We start from the raw sequence: 20,728 nt of genomic DNA, 5'->3' as shown, positions 1-20,728 counted from the left end.
ACCATCGGAATGGAATTATGCATGATGGCAACACCAAGGGCAATAATCCACATTTCTTTTAATAAAATGATTTATTCATTAGCGATGAAAACAAATATAGGCTACATGAACAAATAGGCTATACTCTTAATATGTTGCTACTTACAAGGTCGTGAATGTACTAATTTAGACTACTAACTTTGTTTTGTAAGTCTTCAGAAACAGATATTGTAGGCCTATTTCAATGCACAAGCTTTTTAAGGTAATTCCAATAATTTTTTTAAAGTGCATAGTATCCAAAATAAAGCCATTGGCCTGCAAATAAGAACACAGCAAAAGTAGTAGGCTAATTCACAATACTGAGAGGATGAGGAGCAATGAATTGGCTAGTCAAAGCTGCTATTATTGACAATAAAAAACGAAATAACAACCTACCTATTACTAGATACATACATTGTCATTGCACTTTGCCACAAATAATAAATATTATCAATGGTATCATTTCATTAAAACAAATTACACTGTATGCAAGATGGTTACATAAACGCTGAGGTTTAAGATCAAATTTTTTTTTTAAATATCCCAAGTAATTACAAGTTATAGTTTTCTTTCAACTTGACCCCGCTCGGATGTTTTCCACGATTTGACAGAAGCTCTAGATGTGTCCTTTGTTTATATAATCCGATTTAGGGTGGTAGCAGAGGAGGTTTGAAGGAGCATGATCCGCTGCAGTGGCGAGGAGTCAACATCTTACACGAGAAATGGTGTAAAGCGTCGTGAGCGCCTATGAAGAAGGAAATAAAACAATCAATAGTGTACGTATGCGGCCATGTGAGGGTAAATCAGCCTTATTGAACATTATATTAAAGTACAACACACAGTAGACGTAGGCCTATTTGCACACGCATGTTTAGGTTGAACACAGTTACAAAAAATAGGGTAAATTGATTAAAGGCATGCTCCAAAAATGCATTAATAGGCTATAGTCTGGATGAATGACAGCTAAGTGTCTGCCCATAAGCCTCTGGGTGCAAAAATGTAATGCACATTATCCTGGCTGCTATTCCACCTGAATTTACAACAATGACTTTTTTTTAATCAACTTCTGCTGCTCGGTAAAGGGTCTTGGAAAACGGATAGCCACAACATAAAGACACAAGATGCACACTGAGCCCAGATAATCAATTTAAATCTCGGAAAAAATGTTAGGCCTATGTTTAGGTCTAGGCTATTTGTAATTTCCACAAGGTTATACGTAGTCTATAGGCTATGTCTGTATGTGATTACTATGGGGATTTTAAAAAATGTATCACAAAGGAATTGTGAGAAAACTCAGGAAGTGTGTCCCACATAAGTGCAAGTGATTCGCGTGAATTTAACAGTGTAGCTTACTTGCTTGCGTATCATAACAGTAAATGAAAGCCTCCAGACAGCCCACGCAAATCACTGATATCCTGTACACAGAGCATTATAGGCTGTCATCAATCACGTCGGCAAACATGTCCTATCTGGGAATCCACGCTGCTTGTAGGCTATCCGCTCCCTCTGCCTGGTTTTTCTCACCTCTGACGATGTGAAGCTGCTGAACCATCTCCTCTCTATAGGAAAGTTCCCTTTTCATTTGATCCTGAAAATTATCTGAGGAACAAATGGCAGACATGTATTTCAGTGATGAGGTGGGCCTTCATTTAAAAAATAAATAAAAATAAAAATAACAATAAAAAAAACCCACCACAACCATCAATAAAAACCTAATTTTACACACATATAATTGTAGGATTTAGCCAGATTGGACCCCTAAACTGCTGTATTAGGCCTATTCCGTTTGTTGCTCTGAAATTTGTCATACATTTTCTTGTGGACATAAAAAATAAACAAAAGGTTTATGAGGTTAGTTGGATGAAGTCTTCGCTATAAATTATTGGTTTTAGGAGATTGATAACATTGATAACACTTTAAAGCAATAAAGTGGTCCATGCAGCCCGGACCTTCCCCAGCCTCTAGAGGGCGCTGTTCTCAAGATAAAGCGACAAACGTGCAGGGCTCCCATTGTAGCAAATATATGTCATGATAAAATACTTATTTATTATTTATGTGTTATAGTGGAGATAAGAAATGGGAATTAAAAAAAAAAATTACACTTATATATTTCAGTAAAATGTGGATTAAAAAGTGTAAAAGTGTAAAAAAGTGTAAATTTTACAACCAGTTTGCAAAAGTACTCTAATCCTCTTTAGTTTAAGCTACTTAAATTAAATCTAAAAATGTCCTTTGTAAGGACCTGTTTAGACATATGTGTTGATGGAATTAACATGCTTTTGTCAGTATTTTAATTGTCTTGTTTGCACACTAAGATTAGACTTGATCATATAACAAGCCACCTTAATGGCAATAAAGACTGGGATAAAAATGTGGAATAAATGTATAACGGAGGGATTTGCCCCAAGAGTCCAATGCTACAGAAACAGTTGTACTGTTTTGTCACTTTATGCTTTGTGTTCATCAAATTCCCAATAGCTAGATCCAAATACTACCAATGAATGCATAAAGACATTGTTTGTGTGTGTAAGTCCACCACACAGCTCAAAATTAAGCTTTATGTAAGACACATCACTGGGCACTAACAACAAATTTGTTGGCAAGTGATGGAACAATAATATCTAGAACCTCAAAATACAACTTGAAAAGTATTAGGTGAATTTACGGAGAACCAAATTTACATTGATTTTAATTTCTAAGACATCCTTCTTACTTTGACACATGTGATGTTGCACAAAGGTGAGACAGAATACATATAACTTTAAACAATATGCAACAAGTCAAAGCCTATTTGAGATATGTTTTAAGATAAAATGATCAGTATCTTGTATATTGCAGTATAGTGTTTATTTACACCCAAAACAGGTGAAGACTGATCTGGATTATATGCGCTGGTCTAGTAATGTAACCATTTTGTTAAAAAAATCTTTTTAATACCTTTTACAACATGACAGAGTCCCCTGTCTATCCCTATTCTGTAGATCTGAGGTTTTGCACAATTAAATGAAATTTAACATGTTTGGGATATAGCCTACTCTGATATAGCCTACTCTAACCCATGTCCATATCTATTTAAAACAAGTTATTTGTGCACTGTATCAGTGATTCTGTAAATTACATTGAGCCCAAAAATATTTGCACTTTCTTCCCCAGAGAGAACTATTTTCTAAGGTTGCATGGGTGTTTTTGAACAGAAGGCTAAAATCAAAATCCTCTCAAATCATTGTTAATGGGGGGTTTGAAAGCATCTCTTCCCAGGGGGAGTGTGCCCCTGAACCACTTAGAATATGTGGAAGAACGATGCCCTTTAACAGATGTTTGCTCCGTAGAGAAGAGCACGCCACTGTTGAGGTGGATTTGGTCATGGCATGGCAAGGGTTTATATTTCTGCCTAAATCACAAACATGACAGAAGAGCAACACTTAACATGCACCAGAAAGACTTTTTAAGTCTCTGTCTGTCAAATCACTGCTTGGTGATAAAAGTCAAAACAGTGGGAAAAGCACTGTTGCAGAATTTAGCTTACCTTTCAAGTTTTGAAACTCACGTTCCAGCTTTTTCCTCAGCTCAACTTGCTCTAACAGCTGCTTCTGTAGTTCCTCTAAAAAGCAGACACAAATAGAGGACGTTGGAGGTGGAAAGGTACAACAGGCTTTTGTATCATCTTCCTTCTAGGACAGTTTTCTATTTTTAATGACAGTGATGAGGACACCATCATCATTTACACTGACTATTCAGAGCAGGTCTTCCTGGGCCTGCAGTAAAAAAAAACTTCCTTTTTATGTGTTTTTAGGACAAATGCCAAAAAATCTGCCTCCAGGCAAAAACAGAGAAAAAGAAAATTAAAGGATTTGTCCGATTTTCTTTAAATTTAGTAAAAAGATAATACTGTTAATAATTATAGTCTTAACACATAATAATAATAATAATAATAATAATAATAATAATAATAATAATAATAATATTATTATTATTATTATTATTATTATTATTATAATATTATTATTATTATTTTAGGAAGAGGTTTTTATCTGTTAATCATTTAATCTAACAGTAAGACATCGTCTTACCTTTTGCCAGACTTTCTATCATGGATCTTTGAGTTGGCAGAGCTCTGGCTGGTGCGTCCTCGCCTGAATACACAGAAAATAAATTATATTCCTCTAGCTGCCAAAAAAGTAGAGCCCTATCTTTTAAAACTTAGAGCTTATTACAGGGAAAAATCCTATAAGCTGACCTCGGTGTAACTTACCCTCATCCGGCTCTCGCTGGCTCTCCTCGCTGCTTTGTTCATTAAAAGATTTCGTTTCGATCTCCTCCACTGTGGAAGACGGCTCTTCTTTACTTCCACTCTCATCTTAAGAGAAAATAAATCGATGTAATTTTGAGCCCCTTTTCTTTCTTTTTTTGTTGTTGTTTTACAGCGAAATGTTTTTACAAAAGCAGAAAAAAATGTCTAACCATTTGTTGTAACTCCAGTCTTGTAATTCGCAGGTCTGAACTGATACGGACTGCTCCTTTGTTGCAGCTCACTCCTCTCCGGTGTGTATACCTAAAGAAGAAAGAATCACCACTTCTTTGAGCTCTTAAAATTACAAGAGGTCTGGAAAAATAATTATTATTATTTAAAATAAAATCTAAAATTAATAATTAAAACTATACTCTAGGTTGAAGTGTATATATTTTTATTTAAAGAAGTGATTTATGTTTTTTTTTCCTTTCTAAATGTTGTGGACATGCTGTTTGTTGCTGCTGTTACACTGTTTAAACATAAAAGACATTTACCCACAATAACACAGATATGCATCTTTTAAATACACACAAGCCAAGGATAGAAACCAACTTGCAAAACACTTTAGAGAAATATTACATCTTGTATTTATCGCCAGTGTTTCTCAGTCATAAGTCACTCACTTCAGTAAAAGACGCAGCTATGTGGGTCTCTGATAACTGCTTGTTCTGCAGTTCTCTGTCAGAGGACTGGGACACGTGTAGGCTCCTTTTCTGGGAATCAACCAGACTGCTCTCCTGCAGGTTCTTGGAGTCTGAGTCGTTTGGTGAAACACTGTGAGACAAGCCGGGAGGAGTCCGAGGACACACCGAGGACAGAGGCCGGGAGTCCTCCTCCTCCTCTGGCGTTTTATTTGTCTCCACATCCACGTCCGGCTCGCCCTCACTGTCCACGCAGGGGGACATGGACCGGTAGCTTGAGCTCTCACTTAAAAAATCGGGCGATAAATAGCCGGTGCGACACCCGTTGTAAGCGCCCCTGTTGCCGTACAGCTTGGCGATGCAGTCTGCGTCTTTAATAACGGGTCTGAACGCGGAGACGTAGCTGATTTTCCGGGACGTGAGGGTCATCCCCTCCAGCGGCCTCGCCTCGTCACCTGACTTGTCATCTTCATTACGCGTAGACTGAGTGCTGGAGCACCGGTCGTTTTCAACCATGCTGTCTTTTGACGTGTTGGTGCTCCGGTCGCTGTGCTCAGATATGTCCATGTCAGTCTGCCTAGGAGGACACAGCAGCTCCGGTGGGGGTTTGTGCTGAGTCTGGAGGTACGGAGGCATGGGCAGCGCGCCCGCCGCAGGCCAGAACATGGGGAAGGAGTGATAGGCGCTGTCCTTGGTACCAGGCCACAGGACACCCGGGAGGCCTGCTTTGCTCTGCTCTCCCAGCATACTGTCGTCTTTCTTCTGGCACAGGCCGAAAGCTGGGAACCCGTACGGATGAGGGAAGAGCGGTGGTGGGATCTTTTGCAGCATCCCAAAGCCTTTACTGGGCACGGGGATGACCGGGTAACTTCGTGTGCTCGTCATGCCGCCCCGGTTGTCCTCGCAGCTAAGGATTTTTGCAGGTATCTCCGGTGAGTCCCGGGGACGGTTGTGTCCATGTGATTTCAAGTTAGAGCCGGAGTCTGACCCGCTGCCTGGCAGCGTCCTCTTTCGACTGCCCCCATTGAACATGGCCTTCACGTCTTCCCATGCGTGTAGTACATCTGTCTGGCTGCCTTTATCTGATAATTTAAGATGCCGCCTCCAAGAATTAAAATTAGCTGCATCTGGCTGCGTGTACTTGGACTCTGGTGTGCGATGCGAATGAAATATGAATTTATTTGGAGAAAAATACATGTTGCAATAGGAGCACTTGATGCACTTGGCCCTGGAGCTGTTGTATCTGGCCGGGATGAAGTTGCCTCGACTCCCCCAGGCACATTCGTGGGAAACATCAAAGGCAAAATTTTCTGGAAGTTTAGGCGGAGCATGAGCTCCTAGGAATGACTTGCAAAGTCTCTCGGCCTCGCGTTTAGTGATCATCCCGCAGCGCCTGGAGGAGATTGGCATTGCACCGGCTCTCCGCAGGATCTCCAGCTGGACAGGAGTGCACTGGACGCAGGTGATCCCTAACGCCACACGCCGGTTGTGTATCTCGTTATAGCTGTAAGTCTTCAACAGCGTGTTAGATATCTGTGCAAGGCAAAGTCTCTCCTGGCCATCTATCACCAAAGACACGATCGGTATTCCGTACAGCACCGTCTCTCCGACCTGGTTGGGCTTCAGGTTCTTGGCGCTCGGGTAGGAAAGTTCTTGTTTGGAGCTTGGCGAAGAGCTGGAGTCTCGTCCCGCAGGTATGGAGTCCATCCTTGGAGGTCTGGAAGCTGAAGAGACGACGTTTGACATGAATATGTCATATTTTGTCAAAGTAATAACCGCCTCAATAACTCTTTAATTGAGCCTTTTAGTTCATTGTCCCATAGCCATATGGCCTACTATAAAAACAGAGTGAGATCAGACCTTCCTTTTAATAAAGTTGCATGGGGGCATTTATTTTTTAAAGGAACCCCTTATTAAGCAATATGTGTGTGACATCTTGATGAGCAAATTATATATTCCTTGCACTTAAAACTCCAATGAAATTAATTGTATTTGCCTGCACCTTCAGCCTTTTCCCACTGTTAACAGGTTTAATAGGCTAATTACATATTAAAAAATAACAATTGCATGTTATAATTTCAACAAAATGGGCGTAGAAACTGTTGTTATAGGCTATATGGACTGAAGTCATGACACAAACACAGAGTGCACTGTCTACATCAGTTTCCCAAACTCACCTTTAACGTTCGCGCAGCTCCCCTTCGTCGTGAATGAGAAAGCTGTGATCAAGTGAAAGTCGGAGCGATGAGAAGTCTATAGTCTGTGTTGGAGGATGTGCTTTAGGAGTGGGACGCAGTTGTCCGTGCAGGACCGCCTCCCTCCTGCTCACCGTTCTCTCTCTCTTTTTTTTTTTTTTTTTTCGCTCTGCTATCGCTGTGTGCGGATGGTTTGTGTTGCGATAGCAGAAGCAGCAGCAGTGTCCACATGGCAGGCAGACTGTAGTACAGCCCCCTCTACGACACACAGCAATCAAGTGACGGCAAAACTTATGGCCAGGCACTCCCACAGACAGTCTGCATTAACTATGGATTCAAGACCAATGAAGACGGTCTGGTTTGAGTGTTTGGTCTTATAGCAGCCTGCAAGTCTACACATATGGATAAAGTGTTGTCTATGCAATTATCAAATCGAAAAACACGAACTAAATGTGCTGTTTAATACATTCTAAATAAGAAGAAAAGAAAACATCCACATTACTCTTTTATTAGACTACTTTGTAGCTGTGTTGACCATAATGCATTTAATTAATTCTTTTACACTTTCCTGTTGAATAAACCCCACAATGTGTCAATAACATATGCACGGAGGAGGCTGCAATGGGAGTTGGAATTCCGCTAAAAACAGCAGGGACCCACCGACACATTGTTCTGTGCATGCAGTCAGGGCCCGCTGATGAATACGGCGTGCAGGCCTTCAACATGTGCGGGGTTCCCACGGATTCATCGTTTACAAGCTACACTTCGCCTACATGCGTTTTGACAATAACCAGATGCTCTAAAGGTCACTCTCTGTGATCTGCGCTTTGTTTTTTTCTCAAAGCTGAAAGAAAAAAGATCAGACAGAGGAACAATGCGGGCAGCCTTACGCCATAAGCGACGGGCGTTTAACTTTTTAAAGTCAATACAGCTTCGGGTGAATTCTCATCTGGCAGCACGCGCAGCGCCAAGTACTGATGTAATATTGATGAAGGAAACAGGACACGTCCCTGTTGGTGCTATTGACTTCAGACAGAGCTAGACAGCAATAATGACAATTTGTCCATAATTATTCACTAATTTCAAGAGAGGAAGATGTAGCCTTGTTAATTTTAATTACATAGGCTATAGTTGGGGAGTCATTTCGAAAGAATAATATGCTAATAATAATAATAATAATAATAATATTATGGCTGGTCTATTAAAACAATAATTTAATCGTAAAACAGTTATGTAAAACAAATGCTAATGAACAATATCACTGTTTTTAGTTATTACATTTTTGTCACATCGTTAAAAATGTCTGAAATGTAATTTGTGTCTTCAGCTGGAGAAGAAAAAAATGAAAAAAATATAATTTTAGAATTGTTAATCTATTGGCCTTGGGGATTAAATACATTTTATAACTGCGAAACATGCAGTATAAATCTTATTTGAAAATGCATTTTGCTTGAAAGAAAAAGTCCATACGAGTGAACAGACGGTCGTCCAACTTAAGGCGTCTCTTCAAGCATCTCCTCTATCTGCTTATCTATCGATTATTGAACGGGTATGGTCTGTTAAACATCGACTATCATCAACACAAACATCTTAATTAAAAGTCATTGTTGCTATCTGATAAATTCATAGCTCTATTGACCATGTAAAAAAGTCCAGTTGGAATGAAATAACCCTAAATGCCAACTAAAGTGACTGCGAATAAACCCTTAAAATTCCGATTATGAAATCCATATTTTCAAACTAAATGTAACATTCAGACTCATTCATTGTAGGAAGTGGTGTAATATGAGTGCCTATGCGAGGAAATGAGAAAAGTAACCCAAAAGTCAGTAAGGTCATTATCAGGCTCATGCTTATTCTACCTTTTTGTGCAAGACAGAACAGCTCATTTAAAAGTGTGTCTGCATTAATCACAGTGCTGCATCAAAGTATGATAATCACCTGAATACTCTATTAAAATAAAAGTGCCAGCCCAGGGGAAATCTTACCTTACTCTTTAATTGTTTTGAGGCTTTGATAGGCTTTTTAATCTAAGATTAATTTATGCATTCTTAAATAACTCTACATATGATTAATAAGCTTGAAAATTAAAAGGAGACTGAAGCAATTATAACAAGTGGTTGGTCATCACCTCATTAGATGGTAGAAAGATGCAGTTTGTGTGTGTGTGTGTGTGTGTGTTTGCCTGATTGGGTATCACAAAAATTAACAGTGGAAGTGTAAGAGCAGAGCAAAGTGAGACTGTTGGGAGAGCTGCTGGCTAATTATTCTGGATCTTTTTTAATATGCTGGTTGAGTCACAGTCATTTATTAGAAATTTGATATGATACATGACTTATTTTAACTGACTTATTGTCAGTTATAGCAGCATAGATCCTAATCAAGATCAACTCAGACTGTTCAAATCATTCACCGTGGACCACAGTGTTGATCCTGACTGGATTCTGAGCTGCAAAGACAACAAAAGAGAAAGATCAGCTGTTTGAGAGGCCACCAGAGAGACGCAGTGAAAACAGTGAGACTTGCTAAATGGTTGCTAATGTGTAAACAAGACATCACTCCTCTCTTGCTCTGATGTTTATTTGTCTCCTAAAAGCCCACCCCTGGGTCCTGACCCCCACATCCTCCACCGCTAAACGGAACATTTCTTCTCGCAGGAGGTGGTGTGCAATATATATGTGTGTGCGTGTGTGAGCGAGGGGGGGAGTTCATCACTGCATCAAATGAGGCTGAGCGCAGGGACCCTTTTGTCACAGACAGGGACTCATCTGCCAATGGTGAGCTGTGAGGTCCTAGGGGAAGGCAGGAACAAAGGTGCTAAAAGGCTGTGTGACAATGAGGGTGCTCCGAGGAGAGCCTTCAAGTGTGGGACGCAGGCTGCACGGGACAAGCTGTGCCAATCACTCCGCAATTACTTTTTTGTGTCAATCCAGAGGCCTTGTGTGGGCATTCATGAAGAGACGCAAGGACACGAGCAGCCACTCTCTCACTCACTCTCTTTGCTACTTACATAGAGCTGACCCTAAGCTCATCATGGCATACATGTAAATCACCTGCTCTTCTGTGGATTTGATTGTGGAAAACCTGACAAGAAAACCTCTCGTCAGGTTTTCATTCAGACTCTTTTCACTGTGGGCTCCATACCCATCAGAGAAGAAGATGAAATTGATTCAAAGGTTTATCTGTCACATATACAAGTAATTTGTGTAGTGAAATGCAACGTGGCATACTCCTAAAGTTTTCTGAAAAATAGAATTAGAGAAAAGAAATATAAAGGATTAAAATTCAAGATAAAATAAAAAAAATAATTATGAAAAAAGTAAAATGTACATGTCACAAGTGCAAATATGCAATGGGCAGGGGAATGCAAAGGATGCGGTGAAGATAAGGCCGAGGATTTTTTTTCTTCATTTCCCTGTGTTGAAAAAAACCCAACATAAAATTGTTGTAAAACTATTTAACCTTAATCTGAGATCTGGGATATTATGTGATGTTTAACCACTAGGCCTATGGCCTAAATAATAATATTTCCCTGGCATTACATATATGTCATAACATGAAGAAAAATTATACATAAGGCATAATCTAGTGTTTTAAATGCAGTGAACTTTGTTTCACACTGCATTAGATCAGTCCAAATTCTTCACACAATAAAAACAAATTTTGTCAAGTAGTTGACAAAAAAATCTCCCCACAAGGACCACAGTGAAGACATTTTTATTAGTTTTAAATTTCATTTTGCTTGAAATTATTAATAAGGACATGTAACATGATATATTGACTTATCATTTAGCCATATCTACAAAAAAAAGCACAAATACAACAGCACAGAGGCCTCGCTACTGCTAATTAAGTGACAACTCTTATCCTTAATTGTCACTACCTCACTATATTTATTTAAAGAGTTTAAGTTTTGTGTATCAACAATGTATGCTACAGTGTAATGTTGTCTATCCAACCCCGAGCAGTTTCAATGGTGTAATGAGAAGTCAAGTGAGAATGGGAATTATCGTAATGATAACAAAGGTCTATGCACCATAGCCTGGGGCTATATTGTAGGGCATTACCATAAAGATGCGATGTGCTTGTATTGCAGGGTTTTTGTGAGGGAGCAGGCCAAAGAGATAATAACTATTAGTAGATGACAGTGCTTTGTGGGATTCCAGCTGTGGAGCCCAAATTTCCATACAGATAGAATGGCTCTGGGTGGATGATGTGCGTGTGTGGGGGAAGGGCTGGGTGACTCAGTGGACACACACACACACACACAGAGCAAGTGGCAAATCTCAGTGTTGGACTCAGTCTTGGTGTCCCTAGTTACACTTTGGGGTGAGGTGAGAGCCTCCGGTTTGAACACTCTGCAGGTCTCTGTGGAGGAACTGTCCAGAGTACTGAAACAGCAAGCTTTTGCTCTGCTGACAGCTTTTAAAGTCAGGAAGTGCAAATAGCTAGGGTTGTGTGTCTATGTGTGTGAGAAAGACCAGATATTTCCATCAAGATCACATGCAGGTGAGAGGGTGTGCAACATAGTTGTCAGCACCAGGGATTGGGGGAAACCTTGTCTCACAAACAAGTAAAGCTCTTGTCCAAACAAAACCCTGCCCTTTCAAGGTTACAAACTTTCAAAAGCACACAAATCCCAGAAATACAAGGTGCACCAACATGTATGGGAGTAAAGATTAACTGTTTAAAGGAATAGCTCGACATTTCATATCAGCTTTCTCACAGAGTTAGATGAGAAGATTGATACCACTCTCAAGTTTATGTGCACTTTAAATATGAAGCTACAGCCAGCAGCCTAACGATATTTCCCTTTTGCTGTACAGTTTTATCAATGTTTCAAGAACATGTTTCTTCATTCATTCATCTTAGCTACAAGAAGACAAGCTAACAAGGCAACCACTAGTCTGACCTTCCTCCACAACGCTGTGGAGGAGGGTCTGGCTAGTCCACACAGCATTCTGGGATGGGAGGAAAACGTGCTGGTTTATTGGCATGTCTTTAAACCAGTCACAATCGTCTTGGGCGGCGCTAAGCGCCGAGCAGAGCCATGGTGCTGCTGCAAAATAGCCTCTGGAAGGACTTGTTTTGGTGGAACGTGTACGTTCAAAAGTTCTTTTAGTCGTGCAACAGAAAACTCAGATTGAAAAGATAGTCTAGCTAGCTGTCTGGATTTACCCTGCAGAGATCTGAGAAAAGGTTAACCATAGTCCTCATAAATCGACCAGAGTCTAAAATTACAGCACAAAGAAAGTGGAAGGTAACGGACATCCGAAAACGGACGTCTGAAAAGAGTGACATCCGGCGGAATTTCCAGCAGAACGATTTGATTGTCCCGTACAAAGACTAAAGTGTAAAAATGGTTTTCACGAGGGGTCACATGTCACACCAGGAAGTCACTGCGCCCGGCCAAGAATTAGTCTGCAAATAACCCCCCAAAATGCTGCAGGTGGATTTTATTACCTTTGAACAGAGCTGGTCATGCTAAGCTAAGCGTATCCTGGCTCTAGCTGCATATCTAAAGGACAGACGTGAAGGTGGTATCGGTCTTCTAAGCTAACTCTCAACAAGAAAGCAAATTTTTCCCAAAATGTCAAACTATTCATTTGAAGGGTCAAAACTGGAACTGGTTTTACATAGTAATTAATGAAACTGGTGTTCCCTCTATGTGAACTTGAACAGCAGTTTGTGAGAGTGTGTCATTATGACCCAGAAAGGACATGTAGATGAGAGGATTGGCTGAGGCTGAGTGAGAAAAAAAAAGTGTGAGATTAGAAGGTAACTGTGATGAATTATCTATGGGAGGAGGTTAAGTTAATAATAGCAGATGTGGTGGTGGAGAATTAAAGTCTGCTGTCTCCTGAGTTCCAGTCAATCCACTGGTGTAAATAAATCCACAAACATCTGTAAACAATGGTGCACATGTTTTCTATTAAACAAACACAGCTGTTTAAAACAGGGCCCTGGAGATCGAACAGGTAAGAGGGACGGGATCCCGGGACCGAGCAGCTTTTTTGGTCGACTTCCAGTGCCAGACATGCTATGTGCGTTTATGTAAGGGCAAGGCTAACAGAGATGAGACAAAGATAGTGAGAGCAGAGAGCATGAGGAAACCAATCACCCTGTAATTATCCCCCTGGTGTGTGAACTGCCCAACTCTCCGTCCTTGATAGATTCACCTGACCCAATAACACAACACATAGCCGCAATGGACTGGAGGCGGGATAAAGACAACACCATAGATCAGCCAGGGATCAGCAATAAGACAAAGACCTAACATCTGGGAGCTGCGGTGAAATTAAAGAACCGAAAGATTGAACCAATCCTGTTACAGCTTTCCGTTAATAGCCTGGAAGCTGCTTGAGAAACGGCACAAGTGAGGTAATGCGGGATTCAATTTCATTTGATATTAAAGAAACACCCCTTGGCATCTCTCTCCCACTCTTTCTCATACTCTCTCCCTCTGCTGCTCACACATCATTCTGTTACCTTAGAGTGATGTATTAAGCCATTTAAATTAACAATGAAATGACTTATTCTAATACGCCCGTCCTGAGGAGAGCCTGGGATGCTTGGTGTAGTGGGACATCAACACCACCTCTAAACCTCAGGCTCGGCAGCGATGCATGTCGCTCCTTCCAGATAGCCCAAACAATATGGCCAGCACTCCATCTAAAAGGCAGACATTCATATGGTCATTATGATGCGGAGAGGGTGAATAACACCACTGAGCTTGTCATTACTGGATCCCGAAAACTACATCTCCCAAAGACGAGTAAATACATGTCATTTCTGTGGTGGAATTGAGAGAAAAAGAATCAGTAAATACACCAAAGTCCTATAAAGAAAATTACTTTTTTTTTTTAGTTTGAGGCAGTGAAGCAGAAGCTGCAGTGTTTATGAACTTCAGCAGCAGCTTCTAAAATCTCATAATACTGCCTCTCATCTAGTCTATGTCTGATACAGACTTCTAAATCATTCATACTAATGCCTTGGTCAGCTGAATACAAATGAGGATACAGTGGGTGCCCCGTCTGTCCCTGAGGGGGTGTACGGAAATAGATCTGAGAAAAGCACAGTTTGATTGATGCTGCTACACCCTGAATAATGATCGGTTCAGAGGTCAAACTACTTCAGAGCCATGCATTATATCATTAATTACAGACATCAATAAACAATAGGACACTGTCCATATGTTTTAAGTGTGCTTATGCCTCCTCTCATCCCTACTGGATGATTTCACAATCAGTAACCGTAGTGATCTGAAAAGTCAAGAAGAAACAAAAGACACTCATCAGCAATTGATCGCATTCTCAGAGTATCACAGTAGAAAAATGTGGTGTAGTAATTACACGTGATGAGAGAAGCACATTTCGATCTCACAGTTACATATGCAATTAAAATATTATTCATTACCTCTTAAATAAAAGCCTGGTTCTGAAATCCCATTAAATTTGGGATAATTGTGTGTGTTTAATTATAAGCCGTGGCAGGAAAGAAGGAAGGAAGAAAGGAAGTTTCGGAGAAAGTAACAGAATGTGCTGTGACCTAGATAGCGGAGGAGACATTTTGTTTTAAAAGTGACCTTGCTGTGAAACCTCAGCTCAGAATAGCTCAAATAGTTTTCCATTGACTCTCGGTGCACAGACCTGTCACTTCAGGTTCTGGTTAAACAGAACTTTAAGAAGCAGTGAATGGGGCCATCAAAACCTCACATTTTTTCCAAATTAAAAGCTTCTAGTCTTAGCTTCTAATTATAATCAGAATATGGCACTATAATACTGAGATATAGTAAGACTGTTAGAGTTACAGAGACAGTTTTGTTTTACAGTTTGATGTACTGTGAAAATAAATGCTGCTGAATTGTGTATACTGGCAGAACAAAAACTACAGCTGCGGGCCTTTTTTCAGTGATGGAACGTAACTAAGTACATTTACTCAAGTACTGTACTTTACAGATGACTGAGATGCTTACTTGAGTACTTCAAGATTGCAACTTGTCATTTTCACACTTTTTTCACGTTTTTTGTATGGATTAAACAAACTAGATATAACATGCTAATGAGTGAGCTCAAGAGGTGCTGGTCATTCTCTTGGTCACTTGTTTTTCTCATCTAACTATTTAATACTCTAAAGCAAATAAGCATGTTCCCCTAAATGTCAAACTATTCCTTTAAGATTTTACATACAAAAATGCTTTTGCACTACTACTTAAAGTGATGGTTCGGAGTAATTCACCCTAGGGTCCTTTGCACCATGACCTCGAGCCAAACACCCCCCCAGAAGCTTTTTTCACCTGGGTCTAACATTGGGAGAGTTAGCGTAGTGTAGCAATATCAGCTGAATAGCTTAGCGCAGGGGCTAATGGACCCACGTTTGTATCTTGTAAGTTACCCCACTAATAATGCCCGAAATGATACCAAACGTCTACAAGTAGTACAAATAGGTTACGCTCTCATAAAACGATGGATTGGAAAGTTTGTAAGTACACCAGAAGTTTATGTAAATAAAACTTGCCTGCTGGCTTCTGCTCTCTGCTGTTGTTGTTGCTGCTGTAAGACGAGTGCTTAGGGCCGTCTACAAATTACAACACCGAAAAGAGATGCAACAAAAATATTTATTAATTTAACTTTTTTTTTTAAGTAAGTGCTGTAGTATAACTAGCAGGAGACAAGTAATAATTGAGGTAAGAGGTTGGATACATTACCTTATTTAATCATTGAATTAATAAATATTTTTGTTGCATCTCTTTTCGTGTTAGTAATTTGTAACGGCCCGCTAACTAACTCGAGTAACGAGCAGCAGCAACAGAGAGCTGAAGAGAGCGAGCAAGTGTTCATAAACTTCTGGTGTACTTACAATCTTCCAATCCATCGTTTTATGAGAGCATAACCTATTTGTACTACTTGTAGACGTTGGTATCATTCGGCATTATTAGATGGGGTAACTTAGGAATACGCGATACGTCCATGCCCTTCTTCATCTTCACATAACTCTTTGCTAACTCTACCTAACTCTAACTCGACAGGTAAAACTCAGGTGAAAATTCGAATCATTTTTAAAAGGGACACTAAAAACATGGGACAGTTAAAAAAACATTTTTTTCCAACTCCAGACAAGATGCAGCGCAAGATGGTGTCCTCTGCAGAGCTATAATGTTAGCTAGCTCAGGTGAGCTAACAGTATCACTTAAACTAATCTCCACAAGCTAGCAATGTCGAACCAAGAGCCTCTGGTCCATGAGTATGCTTCCTTCTGCACGGTGATACGGTAGACAGGTGTAGTTTGATAGAAAGAAAATATGTACATGAAGTTAGTACATGATAACCAAGTTTGTGGATTAACTTGAATAACTTGAGTCACGATTTCTGAGATAAGACATTTAAAAGAAAAAAAAAGTTGAGTGCCATAAACTCAAGAGAAGGCAGACATCTCTACGGCGATATCTTCAACACTGGGTAAAAAAATCTAGATTGTTAAATAGCACTACAGGCAAGAGGAAAGATATGTATTCATGATTTTGGGATTTTAAGTAAAAATTGTTAGTGCAGGACTTTAACTTCATGGAGTATTTTTAAATTGTTGTACTTTTACTAAAGCAACAGATCTGAATACTTCCTCTACCACTATCTATCTGTCTATAATTCTATCTATCTATCTATCTATCTATCTATCTCTCTCTCTCTCTCTCTCTCTCTCTCTCTCTCTATATATATATATATATATATATATATATATATATATATATATATATATATATATATATATATATATATACATATAGACACTTGTGTCCACAGATTTGCTGCGGCCTGAGTATAAGTTCATGTGTAAGCTGTCTGCTGCCCCAGCCTAACATCCCCTGCTGGCTCCCTCAGAGCAGCTTGGCTCGGCCCGGTGGCTTCAACCTGCAGGCAGCCATAGGACAGCCCAAGCGGAGCTGTCTGCCACTCCTGTGCTTCATTAGGAAACAAAATATAAGGTTTCCACTCCATTAGGAATGACTTTAGGAGTGAAAGCACATAAGACGCCGACTCACCTCATCAACAATGCATTGCAATAACGGCTGAGGATGAATGAGAGTGAGCAGAGAGGGGAGAGAGAGAAAACAGCATTAGCCTGTACACAATATCTTTACAGCAGAGTGGAAAGGAAAAAAAATCATTAATGCAATAAAATGTGGTCAGATTAATCAAACGCCTCAAACTCTTATGAAAATATTACAGGGAGAGAATTTTCTATTACATCTAATGGTATCTAATCTAATACTGGCAGTTAAAGGCTTGGGCATCTATTTATTGTGAAACACAATTTAGGAAGTTTAAAGGGAAGCAGTGAAGCATGCGTGCCACATAGCCGTCAGGAACATAGGCAGCGGAGATCTTTTATTTTCTTTCCTTCAACTCATAAAAGCTTACCATTAAAGACTGTAGGTCTCTCTGAGTTTGGGGAGGAATACACAGAGAGGAAAGGCAATATGTAATTAGTGTGTCATAATCAAAATGACCCACTCGGACATTTTATGATCAGCAAGACAAAATTACTGCACCGCTGGTGGCAATCTGTGGGCATGTGTTAACACCATTAACATAATGAAAATACACAAATGTTAATAGCCCGCCTCTTCATACCGACGAGGAGCTGTAGCACATGTTAATTTCACAGAGCATTTTCACTAACCTGCAGGTTGTGGGGAAACAGCGGGCTGAGAAAACATACAATCTTTTGTAAATGGCTTGGAAGAAGAAGAAAAAAGTCTCCTTGTCTCTTAAAACAATCTGTGAAAAGTATCATTCCCCTGCCGCACATCTCCAGTGAGAGACTCTATGGAAGATCTCATTTTCAATTAAAATCTCATTTGCTTGGAAGTTGAAATGAAATCATGTTGTGAATTAGCACATGAATTTACATACTGGGATAGCTGCCAGTGTGCACAGAGACTAATTTACCTTTAAGATTGATTAAAAAAATAAAAAATCTTGGTGATGGCGTGAGAGCAATGATGCATAAGTGAGATCTAAAGAAAACATTTACCAACATCCAGCAGCAATGAAAAACTGGATTGTAAGATGTAACTAGTGAGGAAAACCAAATTCTATCTCTACTAATGCACAGTTGAGAAGCTTCTCTTAAGAGGGGAAAATAGTTTCTGCAAAGTTACAAATATAAAAAAAAAATGAAAAGAAAATCACTTATAAACTTTTGAAACCTTCACAAACATACATGAAAATGATTGTAGGTTTACCAGTAATGGCAAGGAAGAGGCTGAAAATGGAAAGGACATATTAAAAGTGCTTATTCTTAATTATGAATTTAAAGACATTTATGCATGAGGGACAAAGAAACATCCAGTGTTTCTGTCATCGTCTGTTGAAGAGAAAAGACAGTACTGACAAATGACACCAGTCACTCCTTGGCACTGAAACTATCCATCCATGGAAGTGCTAGTCCCTGTTGTTTGTTAAGTTTTTAAGATACCCACCTGCATCTGGCTAGACTTGATGGTCTAATACCCAGAATACACTCCTTCAATCAGCTATCCACTGGGCCTCGGATTATCCACAGTAAATTACTTGCTCATTTCGCAAGGCCTTCTCTGACAAAGGGCTACAGCTGTTATTGATTCATTCTTTCAATTAAATAAAGCTTTGCTCTCTCCACTCCTTGTAAATACCTAGAGACCCCCTATCCAACACAATATCCATTCTTCTTACACTGCTAACATTATCAGTCTGCACGCAAAATTAATTCCCCCACTATTGCTGAAATAACTATAATTGCAAACTATGCAGAGAGAGAAATTGGAAATACATTTCCAGGTGTATTCTCCATTTGTTCAAGTCAATAACATTTTTCATTAACATTTGTAATAAAAAAGAGCAAGTTCTGTCCCCTGCTCATTTCTTTTTTTAATTCAGAGATGAATTCACGGCACACTTTCCAAACTGCTATGTGCTACACTTTCTCATTTAATTTGGTTTAAGACATCCAAATGAGATTAATGTTGGCTATCAACTATAAAACATTTTAATTTACATATTTATCAGTTGAATGAGCCATGACTCACAATAGGTAAGATGTATTAACATGATAGCATGTTGATGCAACACTTTAATATAATAGAAAATCAATATGTGGATGAAAATGGATAGAAACTGTAAGAGTGTAATTCTTGTCACTTTAGATTTATATTCATTCAGTTATTTCTTTGACAGACTAAGTATTTGTAAGGATGCCTTGGCAATTCCAATTTCTGCTTCAAAAGCTATGTCAACAGCTATATTCTTTTGATGAAGAATGAAGAAAAGCAGGGAGACGGTCAGTGTGCAAGGACATTCAGGTGTCTCCACAGACAGGCAAAGAAAAAAAAGAGAGGGAGAGAGAGAGAGAGAGAGAGAGAGAGAGAGACACAGAACTGCCTGGCCCCTCGCCTTCATTGTTATCCCACTGACGATCCTGCAGGTGGGCAGAAATCAGTACAGCTTGGCCTCAGCTGTACTGAGGTCAGCTCTCTGCTCGTCTGTGCTGGAATTATAGGCTAGCCTTTTGCCCGCGGCCCGCAGATTTAGCTGTGACCCTGAACACGGCCTCCCCCAGAGGTTCACAAATTTTATCACCACATTTTCCCAACTTTGCTCAGAAAACCAACTCAACTCACCAACTCACAGCCAATGCAGCCCCATCAGCAGCTTCCCCTAACCTCATATCTCATCTCGGACATAATGGAAAAATCAGACCTCTGTGAGCAGGAATCTTTTAAGATTGGTGGAAAATAAGGGTATGTGCTGGAATGGCGAGGGACAGTGAATGCTCACAGACTTTACTGCTTAAAATTAGTATAAAGACTAGAGAATTATCAGGTTGTAATGATCAAACTATTTTTTTTTTTTTATTGTTTTATTGTCCCCGTGGGGAAATTAGGTGTCCAATTACACAATAGAACTTTTACACATTATCAACAATAATTTAAATAATAGTGATAAATAACGTAAAATCAAATTACCAATGACACCAATTAAGAGATCTTTACTTTCCTCTTTGTTATAAACTTTATAGCAATGTTTTGGAAAATAGTCAAATAAATTTGAAAGTGGTAAGAAGTTTTCTTATTTTCACAATTATACATCACTGTAACCTAAAACATACCTACATCTTAAATCTTGGTTCTAAAATGCTCAGAACTCATTTATCTAAATAATATGTTTGCCGAACACATAATGTTATTTTTAAGGTGAAAAGGAAACTACAAATGTCTCAGTTTTGGATGTAAATCTAGTCTGTAGAATAAAAATCATGACAAATGTCTTGGGAGTCTTAGCAGTGTTTGCACCCTTACTCTCTGCAAACCAGTTGAAAGCACATAGTCCTACCCCAAGACAGGAAAAAATGGAAAAAATGAGCTAACACAAGAGACATAATAAATCAGAAAGCTCTTTGCTAGCGGCTGCATGCACATTAGACCACATCTTCAAGATTTCCAGAGCAAACTGTAGAGCAAAACTCCATTACCTCCTGACACAGAATGCAAATGAATCACAACATGGGGTGGGATGGAATTAAAGACCCTTCTCTAATCAATGACA

The 20,728-nt window shown here is 39.5% G+C and overlaps 1 protein-coding gene across 2 annotated transcripts; it reads right to left on the bottom strand.

The window, feature by feature from the left end:
* Positions 1-91: 91 nt before the first annotated feature.
* Positions 92-7,219, bottom strand: skor1b (SKI family transcriptional corepressor 1b). Of its 2 annotated transcripts, XM_039807605.1 has the most exons (8): positions 7,128-7,219; positions 4,933-6,674; positions 4,480-4,570; positions 4,271-4,375; positions 4,089-4,151; positions 3,545-3,619; positions 1,543-1,617; positions 92-763 (listed from the first exon to the last, which is right to left on the bottom strand). In XM_039807605.1, exons 2-8 carry the CDS (start codon positions 6,655-6,657, stop codon positions 666-668), a joined length of 2,232 nt encoding a protein of 743 aa, XP_039663539.1. In that variant the 5' UTR covers positions 6,658-6,674; positions 7,128-7,219; the 3' UTR covers positions 92-665. The 2 variants fall into 2 exon arrangements, with proteins under 2 accessions (XP_039663539.1, XP_039663538.1); XM_039807604.1 differs by lacking the exon at positions 7,128-7,219 and having other exon boundaries at positions 4,933-6,735.
* Positions 7,220-20,728: the final 13,509 nt, after the last annotated feature.

The sequence above is a fragment of the Perca fluviatilis genome, chromosome 8 (genome assembly GCF_010015445.1).
Source record: "Perca fluviatilis chromosome 8, GENO_Pfluv_1.0, whole genome shotgun sequence".
Lineage (NCBI taxonomy): Eukaryota > Metazoa > Chordata > Actinopteri > Perciformes > Percidae > Perca > Perca fluviatilis.
This window is presented reverse-complemented; position numbering and strand designations above follow the sequence as displayed.